General features: G+C 41.7%; 1 protein-coding gene across 2 annotated transcripts in view; it reads right to left on the bottom strand.

Annotated features, from left to right (window-relative positions):
* Positions 1 to 14518, bottom strand: part of LOC143276801 (dolichyl-diphosphooligosaccharide--protein glycosyltransferase subunit STT3A) — a 38072-nt gene extending 23554 nt beyond the window's left edge. For both annotated transcript variants that reach the window (XM_076581450.1, XM_076581449.1), the window contains exons 1-7: positions 14460 to 14518; positions 13723 to 13852; positions 11163 to 11345; positions 9191 to 9336; positions 6231 to 6428; positions 3479 to 3589; positions 1071 to 1151 (exon numbers count right to left, since the gene is read on the bottom strand). In XM_076581450.1, the coding sequence (XP_076437565.1) occupies positions 1071 to 1151; positions 3479 to 3589; positions 6231 to 6428; positions 9191 to 9336; positions 11163 to 11345; positions 13723 to 13831 (828 nt within the window). In that variant the 5' untranslated portion in view covers positions 13832 to 13852; positions 14460 to 14518. The remainder of the gene's footprint in view (positions 1 to 1070; positions 1152 to 3478; positions 3590 to 6230; positions 6429 to 9190; positions 9337 to 11162; positions 11346 to 13722; positions 13853 to 14459) is intronic.
* Positions 14519 to 14783: the final 265 nt, after the last annotated feature.

The raw sequence follows: 14783 nt of genomic DNA, 5'->3' as shown, positions 1-14783 counted from the left end.
AGTGGATGTCTTCCACAAAATTTTGACAGAGTTCAACACTTATGTTGCCATGGCTTCTTTTCCAGTGCGCCACGTGCATGCTGAACATAGAACCTCGGCTTACTGTCCCATCTGAATGACAATACTCTCAGTTCGACTTTCCAGTCAAACTTGGCAGAAGGGCGAGACCCCGATTCAAACCCAGAGCCCCACAGCCACTGTGTATTGGCAGATAACTGTCTTAACCTTTTCACCGCCAAGCTCGCATTTATGCACAGGCGTGGTACAGGACCCATGTCACTGAAAGGTGACCATTCACTGGTCTGTTATCCATGAACCTGCTGCTCTTAATGTTCGGTGGTAGGCTAAGCCATATTTTCTATACATCGCAGGGGGGAATCCCTAGCTGTTCTTAGCCACTGTCGTTTCAGTTTTTATACCACAAGGGAATTTTGTACTCTAAATTGACTGGCGGTGAAAGGGTTAAACCGTTCTGCCACCTTCCTCTGCAACGGCATCAACAGGGCTCAGCGTCTGGTTTCTGTGTATTTCTTGGGTATGGCGATGAAATGAATGACTGCTCAGTCTATAAAACTGACAAATGGAGAAAGTCTGAGTTGACTCACTCTGATAAGAGAAGTGTCAACGTTTCTGACCACATGCCCTTCCTCGGGGACTATGACTAGTGGAAATGACAGTGGAGGAAAATGCAAAACATACCCAAAAGATCAGGTTGTGGGCAGTAAGTGAAAAGGGTAACAATACTCAAAGGAGAGAAAAAAACCCAAACAACTTCTACAAAGCATAGCATTTCAGTACAAAACAGTTCTATGCCAAAATACTTAGCAGAGAGAATTTCTTTTTTTAAGATATCAATACTTACGTAAGAGAAAAATATTTCCCTGCTTCTATTGCATCACTTTTTGCTACAACATGTTTCTCTGTGTGAAATTTGGGCTGCTCTCCCCAACACATCGCACTGCCACGGTGCACTGAGTTCTAGGAGAAGAGAAAAACACTTCTATGCACTGAGTTCTCAGCCAGGTATAAATGGGGCATTATACATATGATATATCTATACTTATACTCACAGCCATGTGTTCTGAGGACTGCACTGGCTGGAATCCCACAAAGGAGATCTGCATGGACAGCAGTGTTCCCAGGCAGTATACCTGCACACCACACACAACGCTACACATCAAACAGCACATGATACACAACGCTACACATCAAACAGCACACCACACCCAACGCTACACATCAAACAGTACACCACACACAACGCTACACATCAAACAGCACAAGCTACACATCAAACAGCACAGGACACAACGCTACACATGAAACAGTACACCACACACAACGCTACACATGAAACAGTACACCACACACAATGCTACACATCAAACAGTACATGACACACCATGCTACACATCAAACAGCACATGACACACAACCCTACACATGAAACAGTACAGGACACACAATGCTAAACATCAAAAGGTACACCACACACAACGCTACACATCAAACAGTACACCACACACAACACTACACATCAAACAGCACATGACACACAACGCTACACATCAAACAGTACACCACACACAACGCTACACATCAAACAGCACACCACACACAACGCTACACATCAAACAGCACAGGACACGCAACGCTACACATCAAACAGTACACCACACACAACACTACACATCAAACAGCACAGGACACAACGCTACACATCAAACAGCACACCACACACAACACTACACATCAAACAGCACATGACACACAACGCTACACATCAAACAGTACACCACACACAACGCTACACATCAAACAGCACACCACACACAACGCTACACATCAAACAGTACACGACACACAACACTACACATCAAACAGCACAGGACACACAACGCTACACATCAAAAAGTACACCACACACAACGCTACACATGAAACAGTATACAACACACAATGCTACACATCAAACAGTTCACCACACACAACGCTACACATCAAACAGTACATGACACGCAACGCTATACATCAAACAGTACATGACATGCAACGCTACACATCAAACAGCACATGACAAACCATGCTACACATCAAACAGTATATGACACACAACGTTACACATCAAACAGTACATGACACACAACGCTACAAATCAAACAGCACATGACACACAACGCTATTCAAACAGTATATGACACACAACACTATACATCAAACAGTACATGACACACAACACTATACATCAAACAGTACACCACACACAATACTACACATCAAACAGTACACCACACACAACGCTACACATACACCACACACAATGCTACACATCAAACAGTACACCACACACAATGCTACACATCAAACAATACACGACACACCACACACAATGCTGTATCAAAATAGCACATGACACACCACACACAAGCACCACACATCAAACGACACCACACTACACATCAAAATAGCACACAACACACCACACACAAACACCACACATCAAACGACACCACACTACACATCAAAATAGCACACAAAACACCACACACAAACACCACACATCAAACAACACCACACTACACATCAAAATAGCACATGACACACTACACACAAACGACACCATGCTACACATCAAAATAGTACATGACACACTACACACCACGTACCACAAATGACACCACACTATACATCAACTGAAGACGTAATGAAATAAAACACAATCTGTTGTAAACGAAATTCATTTCACTGCTGACATCCTCCTACCCAAGAAAAACACTATTTGTGTGTATCTCATTTAGTCGCCAACTCTGAAGTAAGGTTACGGTGAGGGTTACAGGTGCTGAGCTGCCAGCGCCTGTCATGTGTTTGTAGTAGGAATCAGGAAATCTGGTAGGTACATTTCGAATTTGGCAGGAACATTCAGACTCCAAGCCACATCAGCAAACAAACAGTTTATCTACAAGGCATACCAACTCTTGGGCCTACCTGCAACACAGCGTAACTGCTACGATTAAGCTGATTGGTCCACTCAATGCTGTTTCAAGGTAAACACGTATGCAATTCGCTGAGCATCATCATGTGAGACCAAGGTTAGTGGTGACTGCCCTGGCCTCGTGATCAATAGGTCTAGAGTGTCTGCGTAATGTTACGACAGGAAAGCATGTGACCACGCTATGTAGTTGAAAATGAACTCGTTGGAACAATTTTGACGTTGGTTGGCATGACATCTGAACAAACTGCGATCGTGCATAACAAAATATGGCAAAATTGTAGCAGTTGGCACATCTGTAGGTGTATAACAATTTACGTTTACAAAAAAGACTTAAAAAAGGGGTATGAATGAATAAAAAAAAAAACACCAAAAAATCAACTTTCATTGGCACTCACAGCCAATCACACACACACAGTTCATCACAGGGCAAACACACCACACCACCGCTACAACATCTAAAGACTGATGTAGTGGTTCCACACTCACCGTGGAGTAGGCCAGGTAGATCTTGTGAGAGAACCGTCCTGTGATCATCAGGGCCAGCACGTGCAGTGGGATCAGGTTGATCAGGAACACATAACCACCCCACGACGACACCTGACACACACACACACACAAAGATGATGATAAGGATACTTATATAGCGCCTATCCTTGGTCGGAGACTAAGCTCTAAGCGCTTTACAAACTCGGGGTCATTTGCACCACAGGCTGCCTACCCAGGTAGAGGCAACTGACAGCTGACATTGGGCGCTCATCATTCGTTTCCTGTGTCATTCAATCAGGTTTCAGGCACGCACACATACACACTCTATTTACCCTGCCATGTAGGTAGCCATACTCCCTTTTCGGGGGTGTGCATGCTGGGTATGTTCTTGATTCCATAGCCCATCAAACTCTATAGATTACAGGATCTTTGTCAAGTATCAGATCTTCTGCGTGCGTATACACACGAAGGGGGGTTCAGGCACTAGCAGGTCTGCACATTATGTTGACCTTGGAGATCGGAAAAATCTCCAACCTTTACATCTCTTTAAAACATCATTATTATCATTATTGATACTAACATAGATCTTCAATCAGAGACCAAACTTGGAATGCTTTACAAACACAATCATTTGCACAACTGGCTGCCCACTCCATTACAGCCTACTGAGCACTGCCTTTATTTCCCGGGTCTTCTTCTGCGTTCACTCGAATGCACACGAGTGGGCTTTTACATGTATGACCGTTTTTACCCTGCCATGTAGGCAGCCATACTCCATTTTCGGGGGTGTGCATGCTGGGTATGTTCTTGTTTCCATAACCCACCGAACGCTGACATGGATTACAGGAACTTTAACGTGCATATTTGATCTTCTGCTTGCATATACACACGAAGGGGGTTCAGGCACTAGCAGGTCTGCACATATGTTGACCTGGGAGATTGCAAAAATCTCCACCCTTTACCCACCAGGCGCTGTCACCGTGATTTGAACCTGGGACCCTCAGACTGACAGTCCAACGCTTTAACCACTCGGCTATTGCGCCCGTCATTTCCTGTGTCAGTCAGTTTGGCTTCAGTCATGAGCACAGATACACATGAATGATAAGCAGAGCGGAGTTTTCCTCAGAATTTGGCCATGGAAAACAATTTTGTTGCAGTTGAGTTCTTTAACGTATGCTGAGTGCATACTGCGCACGAGACCTCAGTTTGACATCTCTTCCTAGTGACTGTCATACGCTTGTTACTAAACGTTTTCATGCCTTGTCCACTGTACGCATATAGGAGTGATTTTGCAATTGGGATTATACAACTCTTTCTGACTATGAAAAAGAAGACAAGAGAGGCAAAGCCTTCAAGACTCACTTGTGATACACTTTTTAAAAAAATCCAAGCTTTTTATGTATTGAGTATAATGCATTTACTGTTATATTTATATTTTTTATATTCTCTAAACTTGGCACTTTGATCTGATATTCGACCCAACAAAAGATCTGTCATTATTTTCCTTTTTTGTTCAAACAGGAACTTCTTTTGCTAAGCATGAAAGTTTTGTTTATTGCAAACGTTTTGCTGCAGGCAGTAAAACAAGGGAAATTATTCTGCTGGGGGACTTAGTTTGCTTTAAACTGATCTTTCTCATCTGAAACATTACATTTTGAAATTATACTCAATACATAAAAAGCTTGGATGTTTTTTAAAAAGTGCATCACAAGTGAGTCTTGAAGGCCTTGCCTCTCTTGTTTCAAAATGTAATGTTTAAGATGAGAAAGATCAGTTTAAAGCAAATTAACTCCCCCTAGCATTACAGAGTAATTTCCCTTTTTTACTATCTGCACCAAAACGTTTGCAAAATAAATAAAACTTCCATGCTTAGCAAAAGAAGTTCCTGTTTGAACAAAAAATGATAATAATGACTGCTCTAGCTGTTGGGTCAGAATATCAGATCAAAGTGCCAAGTTTAGAGAATACAAAAAATATAAATATAACAGTAAATGCAGTTTGCATATAATTAGGCTTCATTCTTTATTTTTTTGTGCCCATCCCAGAGGCGCAATATTGTTTTAAACAAGATGACTGGAAAGAACTGAATTTTTCCTATTTTTATGCCAAATTTGGTGTCAACTGACAAAGTAGTTGCAGAGAAAATGTCAATGTTAAAGTTTACCACGGACACACAGACACACACACACACACACACAGACAACCGAACACCGGGTTAAAACACAGACTCACTTGTTTACACAAGTGAGTCAAAAAAGAAGCTGAAGAAGAAAAAACAGAAGGAGCAGAAAAGATGCCACAAAGGAAGACGAAAATAACCAGAAGGAGAAGACAAAGAAGATGAAAAACAGGAGAAAGATGATGACGAAAAAGAACAAAACATTGTAGAAAAAAATTTTTAAAAAAAGAGAGAGAAGAAAACAAGATACCAAAAATATATGAAAAAGATGACAACGACAACAGGAATAAGACGACGACAACAACAAAAAACCAAGAAAACCATGATAAACAAGATTAAGATGCAGAAGAACAAGACGAAGAAGACAAAGCAAAAGACGAAAAAAGGAGAAAAAGAAGAAAACAGTGACAAACAAACAAGCTCACGACCAACAACCAAGACAACCCTGAAACAAGAATAAGATGAGGAAGAAGAGGACGAAGATGAAGATGAAGATGAAGACACACCAGAAGATGAAAAAAAGAGAGAAAAAGACGACGACCACGCCAAACAACCAAAGACAAACCCTCTCACCATGTAGAAGTAGGCCAGAGAGCACAGAGCACTCCAGTAGATGGAGCCGGTCTTGACGGCCTTGATCCACAGGTAGTAGGTCAGCAGCATGCAGAAGATGGCGATGCCCTCGTTGTCGTAGGACCCTGCCACGGAGCGGGAGATGTAGCCAGGAACAATGGCCAGCATGGAGGCTGCCACCAGACCCGCCCCCGCATCCTGGGTCAAAACGTAACAGTTTCAGTTTCAGTAGCTCAAGAAGGCGTCACTGCGTTCGGACAAATCCATATACGCTACACCACAAAAGGTAGTAGTAATAATAATAATAATAAAACGTAACATACATTCAGTACCGCACTTTTCTGTTTTGGAGTGCGGACTGGAGTGTTGGCCTACATGTAACGCGTCCGCCTAGGAAGTGAGAGAATCTGAGCGCACTGGTTCAAATTACACCGGCAGTCACCAGTATTTTCTCCCCCCCCCCCTTCGCTAGACCTTGAGTGGTGGTCTGGATGCTAGTCATTCGGATGAGACGATAAGCTGAGGTTCCATGTGCAGCATGCATTTAGCGCACGTAAAAGAACCCACAGCAACAAAAGGGTTGTCCCTGGCAAAATTCTGCAGAAAAATCCACTTTGTTATGAAAACAAATAACACTGCTGGCATGAAAAAAAACAACAAAAAACAAAAAGGGTGGCCCTGTCAGTGTTGCGACGCACTTTCCCTGGGGAAAGCAGCCCGAATTTCACACAGAGAAATCTGTTGCGACATAAAGAGTAATACAAATACAAGGAGCTACTTTTTACGCAAATGCAGAGATGCCAACCCTTGTCAAGTGTTTGTAGGAACAATCAGGAATTTTCTGGCAGGAACATTTTGAATCTGGTAGGAACGCTCGAACTCCGTGCCACATCACCAAACATACATTTTATCTGGAAGACATACCAAACACTTGGGCCTGCCTGCAACACGGTGTAACTCTAACCGCTACGATTACACGGATTTGTCCACTCAATGCTGTTTCAATGAAAACATGCACACGATTAGCTGAGCATCATCACGCGAGACCAAGGTTAGCAGTGACTGCCCTGGCCTCGTGACTGATAGGTCTAGAGCGTCTGGGTAATGTTACGACAGGAAAGCATGTGACCATGCTATGTAGTCGAAAATGAACAATTTTGCCGTTTGCGTAATGTCAGAACAAACTGCGACTGAGAGTAACAAACATGGCGAAACCATAACAGTTGGCATCTCAGCAAATGTTAGTCCTGTGTCTTATAGGCTGTATGTACCAGCCAACTGTATGTGCCTGAAAACTAAACTCTGACTGTCATTAAGTGCCACAGAAACTAAAACAAACAAATATGCACCTACCTGTGTGTGAAAACTAAATTCTGACTTCCACAAAAACTAAAACAAACAAATGTGCTTGCTGGCTGTCTGCTCCCTATCTGTGTCTGAAAACTGAATTCCGACTGCCATTTAGTGCCACAAAAACTAAAACAAACAAATGCGTTGGCCGGCTGTATACACCTTATCTTTGTCTGGAAACTAAATTCTGACTGCTATTTAGACTAAAACTACTTAAAACTATTTAGACAAAAACTAAAACAACCGGATAACAGAGCTGACCAAACGCAGTAACAGAACCAAGTCAAGAAGCAGAGGAAAAGCTGGATTCTGATCCACTTTACTGAGGACGAGGTCACTACTCAGAAAACAACACCTGGTGTCAGCAGAGGCATTCTGCACCAGACAATATGGAGGACTGGCTTTCAGGAAGAAGTGGCTGACTGGAAGTGTGCGTATGCTCAAAGCAACTTTTTTCTTCACACTCAGGGGGGTGCACTGTATGCAGTGCAGACAAAAAGTACTGTGACTGTATTTGTATTTGTATTTGTTTTTATCACAACAGATTTCTCTGTGTGAAATTCGGGCTGCTCTGCCCTGGGACCTGGGTTTATCGTCTCATCTGAATGACTAGCGTCCAGACCACCACTCCAGGTCTAGTGGAGGGGGAGAAAATATCGGCGGCTGAGCCGTGATTCAAACCAGCGCGCTCAGATTCTCTCGCTTCCTAGGCGGACAGGTTACCTCTAGGCCATCACTCCACTTAGTTTGTACTATCACTTGGTTTGTACTAGGTTCTTTCACTTCAAATTTCTCTTGTATGAAATTCGGGCTGCTCTCCACATGGGACAGTGAACAGTCGTAGAGCAGCAACACCCAATTTTATAAAAGGGGGGGGGGGGGGGGGGATAGGCATGAAGGACTGACAAAGTCCCAAGTTCTTTCCAATAAATAATCAGGAAACAGAAGATCACCACAGTAATCTGATTCAATTTCAATGATGACAATAGTCTTTTCCAGGTTTCCAGGACTCTGCACAAAGCCAGTCTCTCTTTGTGTCTGTCTCTCACTAAATTCAGTTTCTCGAGGAGGAGTCACTGTGTTCGTACATACCAACATACGCTACACCACATCTGCTAGGCAGATGCCGAACCAGCAGCATATCCTACTGTGCCAGAAGTCGGGCCTTGAGTGCTGTACCAACCACAGCAGATTTTTTTTCTACAGAATTTTGCCAGAGGAACACCACTTCTGTTGCCACAATTTCTTTTTCAGTGCGCCAAGTGCGTGCTGCACATGGGACCTCGATTTACTGATTTTCCAGTCAAACTTGGGAGAAGGAGTGAGGGCCAGGATTTGAACCTAGTCATGCACATACACATTAAAAAAAGAAAAAAAAACACACAAAAAACCAGTATGTTTTAATATACTTATCTATATCAACCGCAATAGAATAACAGTGCGATGCTGACTGAGCACCCTTTCGAAAACTCGTTCACGTAACAAAATTCTGTGTGTGGTCCCCCCCGAGAGTGATTATGAAGCGTCCAAGGCACATGCACACCCTCCCCCCCACCCCACACCACCTGCCCCATCCCCTCCCCCCCACCCCTCCCCACATGCTACTTTACCTTCAGCTCCTTGGTGAGGAAGAAGGTGACGATGGTGGTGAAGCTGGAGAAGAGGGGGGCCAGGAAAACGCACACGTTGCGCACATCGATGGTCACGTTGAAGAAGTTAAGCACGTGGTAGATGGTGGCTGAGGTGATCATCAGACCTGCCACCATCACACACAATGTTCAGTCAAGCTGTGCATATATTATCATCATTATTATTATTATTATTATCATCATCATTATGAACATTTACACTGAATCTTAAAAAATAAGCCCTAGGCATTTACAAATAGAAAAAAAACAACAAACATAAATATCAAAAAGGAAAAATTCATCACAAAATACACCCCCGAAAACAGAGTATGGCTGCCTACATCGCGGGGTAAAAACGGTCATGCACGTAAAAGCCCACTCTTGTACATGTATACGAGTGAATGTGGGAGTTGCAGCCCACTAATGAAGAAGAAGAAGAAGGAGATACAAAACATCAAATTATTTGTCATCCCCAACACACACACCCACACCACACACACCCACACAACACACATAAGCACGTGTGCACTCACACACACGCAAGTCATAGTGCACAATCATAAACAGAGCACAATCAAAAAATACAACCTACAAATTCTGAAACTCTCAAACTCACTAATACTAGTAACAGTCATTTCAGTTCATACTGGAAAGGGACAAGCTGTTGAGAATTATCCAGGCAGGGAAAAGGTGGGTCTTCAGACTAGATGTGGATGACTCCAGAGTGAAGATGAGTGACGGAGAGGCTGAGGAAGTTGATTCCAAAAAATGGGGGCCTGGGATAAAAAACTGCATTTGCCGTATGTTTTGGTTCGAACAGGGGGGATCTTAAGTGGGCACGTATACAAGCATGTGTTTCACCTCATAAGGTTTGTCATTAACCCATTCAACCTTAGGGAGTTTTACACTGATTACAGTCTAAGCAGACTTCCCTGATGAGGAAAATGCAGAAAATATACAGAAATCAATGTTGTTTTTCCCTCAGTCCAAATTTCAACACCATGTGGACACAGCTGTAAATACTACAGAAATCAGTTCTCTTTCCTCGATTATATATGCATGAATATGGAAACCTTTTTAATGAAAAGAATTTAAAAGCCAGAGCAAAGCTTGGGCACTGCAGTGCTGAATGTGTGCAAATGAAATGTCTAAAGTGATTTTTGATCAGTGGGAAAAAACAAACCACAGATATGTTCTGTGTGTGTGTGTATGTGTGTATGAGAACATTCCCGAACTGCAAACAACTGTGTACATGACATGAAAGAGAAACCTAGGATTGACAGCTAAGTTTGGGGGATGAAAACAAAGTGAAGAAATGATTTAATTCACCATACGATCATCACATACGTTTAACCATCACAAGTGTCAGGGTCATTTAAAAAAAACCCTTAAACCACAACAGCGACAATTACTATTGCATCAGAAGCCCATAAAGGTACGTTGTTCAGAGTACTGGCTTAGCCACAAGTGTATATTCTTGGCTGCTACACATGGATAGGAACAGCAATTTCAGTGTAAAAAAAAAAAAAAAAAAATTTCAGAATCAGATGTTTTCTTTCTTTTCTTTTTCTTTTTTTTTTTTTTGCTGTTTCAATGTTAGCATACTTTTCCATTAGCTTTCATGTGGAACATTACAGCATTATGCTTAACCACTGACTGAAATAGCATAGAACTTTTCTGTCAGTAATACATAGAGACAAACTTAAAAACCTTTGGAGTCCTGGGTAATTTAAAAAGAATTTTAAGGATTAAAAAAAAAAGGCATGTCATTTAAAAAAAAAAAAAAAAGAAAAAAGAAAAAAAGAGAAGATTTCTTCGCTTTTAAAAACTTAGGCACTGAAACATATAACACAAACCAACCATGGAGACAAAAAAACAGCTGTTGTTCTACACTCTTAGACAACACCACAGAAAACACAAGCACACCACCACAACAGCAGTCCACCATACGTACCAGGGTAGATGGTTCCTCCGATGATACGGCCCAGGGGGTACCAGGCCCGGTCATCAAACCAGTTGTGGAAGCTGTAGAAACCCTCCTCTGCCAGGAAGCGAGTGGTGCGGTAGTTAAAGTAGGGATCGAACTCGTGGATCACGCTTTCGAACCTCAGCACGGAGAACAAGCGGGTGGAAAAGGCTGCAATGGGTCGAGGAAAGAAATTGTAATGCTTGGCCTCTTTGGAAAATTACTTGAGTTGAGTTTTACCAGGGATGCGTTGGTAACTTTCACACACACACACAACTTACATCATGATATTCACAGTCCAAATAAAACAACTGTCTCAGCTTCAATGCTTACACTAGTTACACTAGGCACATGCACTGTCCATAGAATTTTACAAAAGAGAAAATGGTACAAGTAATGAACACTGTCTTCCCCCCCCCTGCCAAGCCTGACTAAGCACGTTGGAAAATGCTGCTGGTCAGGCATCTGCATAGCAGATGTGGTGTACTGTATATCAATTTGTCACAGCGCTGGGATGCCTCCTTGAGTAACTGAACTGAACTGTTCTGGCAGTCTCAGATGACTGCTGTACAGTAACAAACGGGACACATGCATCCTCTTCCTCTCCTGTGTTCCTATCCACCATGCTGTATTGCTGTTGTTCACCTAAATAATATGAACGCCATATCTGTCCCCTCACAGAGACACAAAGCACGCTCATGCAAGATTTCTGTGACAATGAATGACTATCATTATTCCAGGAATGAAGACTTTGGACTTCAAATTCAATATTCATGCCATTACTTTGCAGTTACAGTCTTATACCACGCACAACTGTAACTCTCCCCAAGACTTTCTTTATATCTTCATTCATATAAATTTCTTCTTACAACATAAACATATCCTTTTCAAATTTCATATATATTGATCACAATATGACAGCTAATTCCATTCCTTGTAAAATGAGAATCACCATGCATTATGCTATCTATCTCTTGCATCATGTCACTTTAAAAAAACACACAAAAGTACGTTCACTATTAACAGCTTTTTCTTTTTCTGATTAACTCAACAGCGTCTGGTCGGCTGCTGATTTCCGACGTTATTCCGTTCACTTGAAAGCTTGTCGGACAAATTGTTACAACAGATTTTGATCTTTTTTTTTAACGTTACCGATCTTACTTTAAGGGTGATAACTCACAATTTCCAGATAACTCAGACACTTTTCTTGTGAGTTCCTTCCCTTAGACCGTTGTTCGTTCGTTCTGTAGTAGTTTAATTTGTTTGTGAACCGGACAACCCGAAATCACAACATCATATGGTTTTCAATGTGGTGGCACCAAGGCAAAACCGATTTGTGTGGAACTTAAGACTGGCTCAAGCACTCGAACTGATTCATGAAACCGGGTCTGATGATGAAGATGCTGTTGCTGGATTGTTCGACAATGCAGGTGACAAAATTTCAGACTCTGATTCCAACTATATTCCTGACGAAATCGACGACGAAGTGGCGGACACTGACGATGACGAAGGTGGAATGACCAGTCAGCAAAACTTGACACCAACACGTGCGCCTGTTGCAGCGGCTAATTCTCCAACTAATGGAGAAGAACCCGAGGAGATGGAAATAGATGAGGACAATCTGTGCATTGTGTAAAAAAAAGTGTATGTGTGGAGTTTTTTCCTATGAGTGTACAGTCCGGCAAATGTTTTTCAGTGTGTTTCAAGACTGCAAGCAGCAATCAGTTTTTTGGGTTTTTTTTTCCAATACATTCTAATCAAATATCTTTTTTTTTAATGCAGCATGCATAAATAGTATCATAAGCACATCAAACCAAGAGTACAGGAGCGTGACTGAACCAGTGTAGGAGGATTCAGAGCATGAAGAAGTGGATTACCTGTGTTAAAAATTTTTTTTGTTTTCCTGCCAATGTGTATCATATTGGATTACCCATATCATCAAAACCATGTGGTTCCTTCACTTAAGGTAAGCGTTTTTAGTAAATTCATTGTTATATCTGTCCACTGGTATGTGTTTTATGTTTGTAGGGTGAGTGGTTGATTTTTTGTGATTTTTTAAAAAACTGCTTAAAATAGTGCGATTTGAGGGGGAAACCAGGTCGTTTCGACTGTGACATGATTGAATCATTTCGACTGTGACATGATTGAATTAAAGCAATTCATGATACTAAGGTAAATGAACCAGTCAAAAATACATGTACCTCATTTTTAGTCTGTACCATGAACTACAACCAATAAAAAACAGGTAAAAGATGTACTGCAAGAAGCACACAAGTTATCAAATAGCTGAATCTTTTTTGGGGGAGTCAGTCTGGCACATGCTTACAGTGGACTAATGTAACACAAGAGTTAACACTGGTTTCATTAGTTCTGAATACTTAACATTTTATCAATCTGGCTGTTTACACTAAAGCCACAGATCTGAATGACAGAAAACAGATGGAGAAAAACATATGTATACAAATCATCATCTGGCAGCATGTTTTAGTGGTTGAGGTCAGTCATACACACTGGACACAGCATTTCACAGCCTTGAGGGCCAACTCACACAGCACTGCAGCAATGGCCAGCACCATCATCTTCAGCAGCGTGTCCTGCTTGTCTGGAGACATCCGCAGCAGCCACTGGGGCCCCCATGACCCTGATGATGTTTTCATCCTCTGCAACCAGATCCTGACCTGCAAGACACAACAGTTAACTGGTTTCATTAGTTCTGTATGTTGTAGTGTATACTGTATTATGTATGGATCTGGCTATTTATACTGCAGCCACATATTTATATGACAGATACCAGACAGCTAAAAGCATTTATTGAAATTCCGAATCAAATGCCAATAAAGCAAAATATCTGTTAATAATGATTTGGCAGAGTTCTAAAATTCAGAAAATGGGAGGGGCATGAAAACCACGGGGAGTACTGACAGCACCAGACAACGAATGATTGAGACTTCAAGACAAAGGACTAGCATTAGTAACTGTGTAAAATACATTATGCAACTATAAAATTGCAGATTACTACCAAGAGTTTACATTGAAAAAGTATCAAAACAGCAGACAGTAACTGGCATAAGTTTCCAAACTCGACTGTTTCAAGTGGTCGGCCCACTATCGTTATGCCACATCACCACGTCTGCTATCGCTGTCGAGAACATGTCGCTTCTTTGCATTACTTTCGATCATTTACTTTGATGCCAGCAGACATTATGATTTCCATATGCACAAAAACAATAAGGAGACAGGAGAATGTATGCCAAGAATCTATGCTGGAAGTTTTTGCTAAATTACCTGAAATGACCAAAAGCAAATGCCGGCGTCGCTTGCAGGAAACGTGTCCACGAAGCAAATGGCGACTAGCCACGCAAGTAAGAGAGCTGCTGTTTGATTGGTTCCCTTCTTCATCATAGGAATTTCCATTGGATTGTTATTACGATACTCAATGGAAGTCCATTTATCTCCCTTGTTAATTAGCAGCCGACAATCATGATGCTCGGCAAGAAAAAAGAAAAAAAAGAAAAAAAGTATAATTTAGAAAATTATATATTTGTGTTCGTTCTTGGTGGAAAATGACATGGGAAGAATGAGTTTTCGTTTCGCAGAGAAAAATGGTAC

This window comes from Babylonia areolata, chromosome 33 (genome assembly GCF_041734735.1).
Source record: "Babylonia areolata isolate BAREFJ2019XMU chromosome 33, ASM4173473v1, whole genome shotgun sequence".
Classification (NCBI taxonomy): domain Eukaryota; kingdom Metazoa; phylum Mollusca; class Gastropoda; order Neogastropoda; family Buccinidae; genus Babylonia; species Babylonia areolata.
The sequence above is the reverse complement of the archived record's forward strand: the minus strand, read 5'-3'. Positions and strand labels throughout refer to the sequence as shown.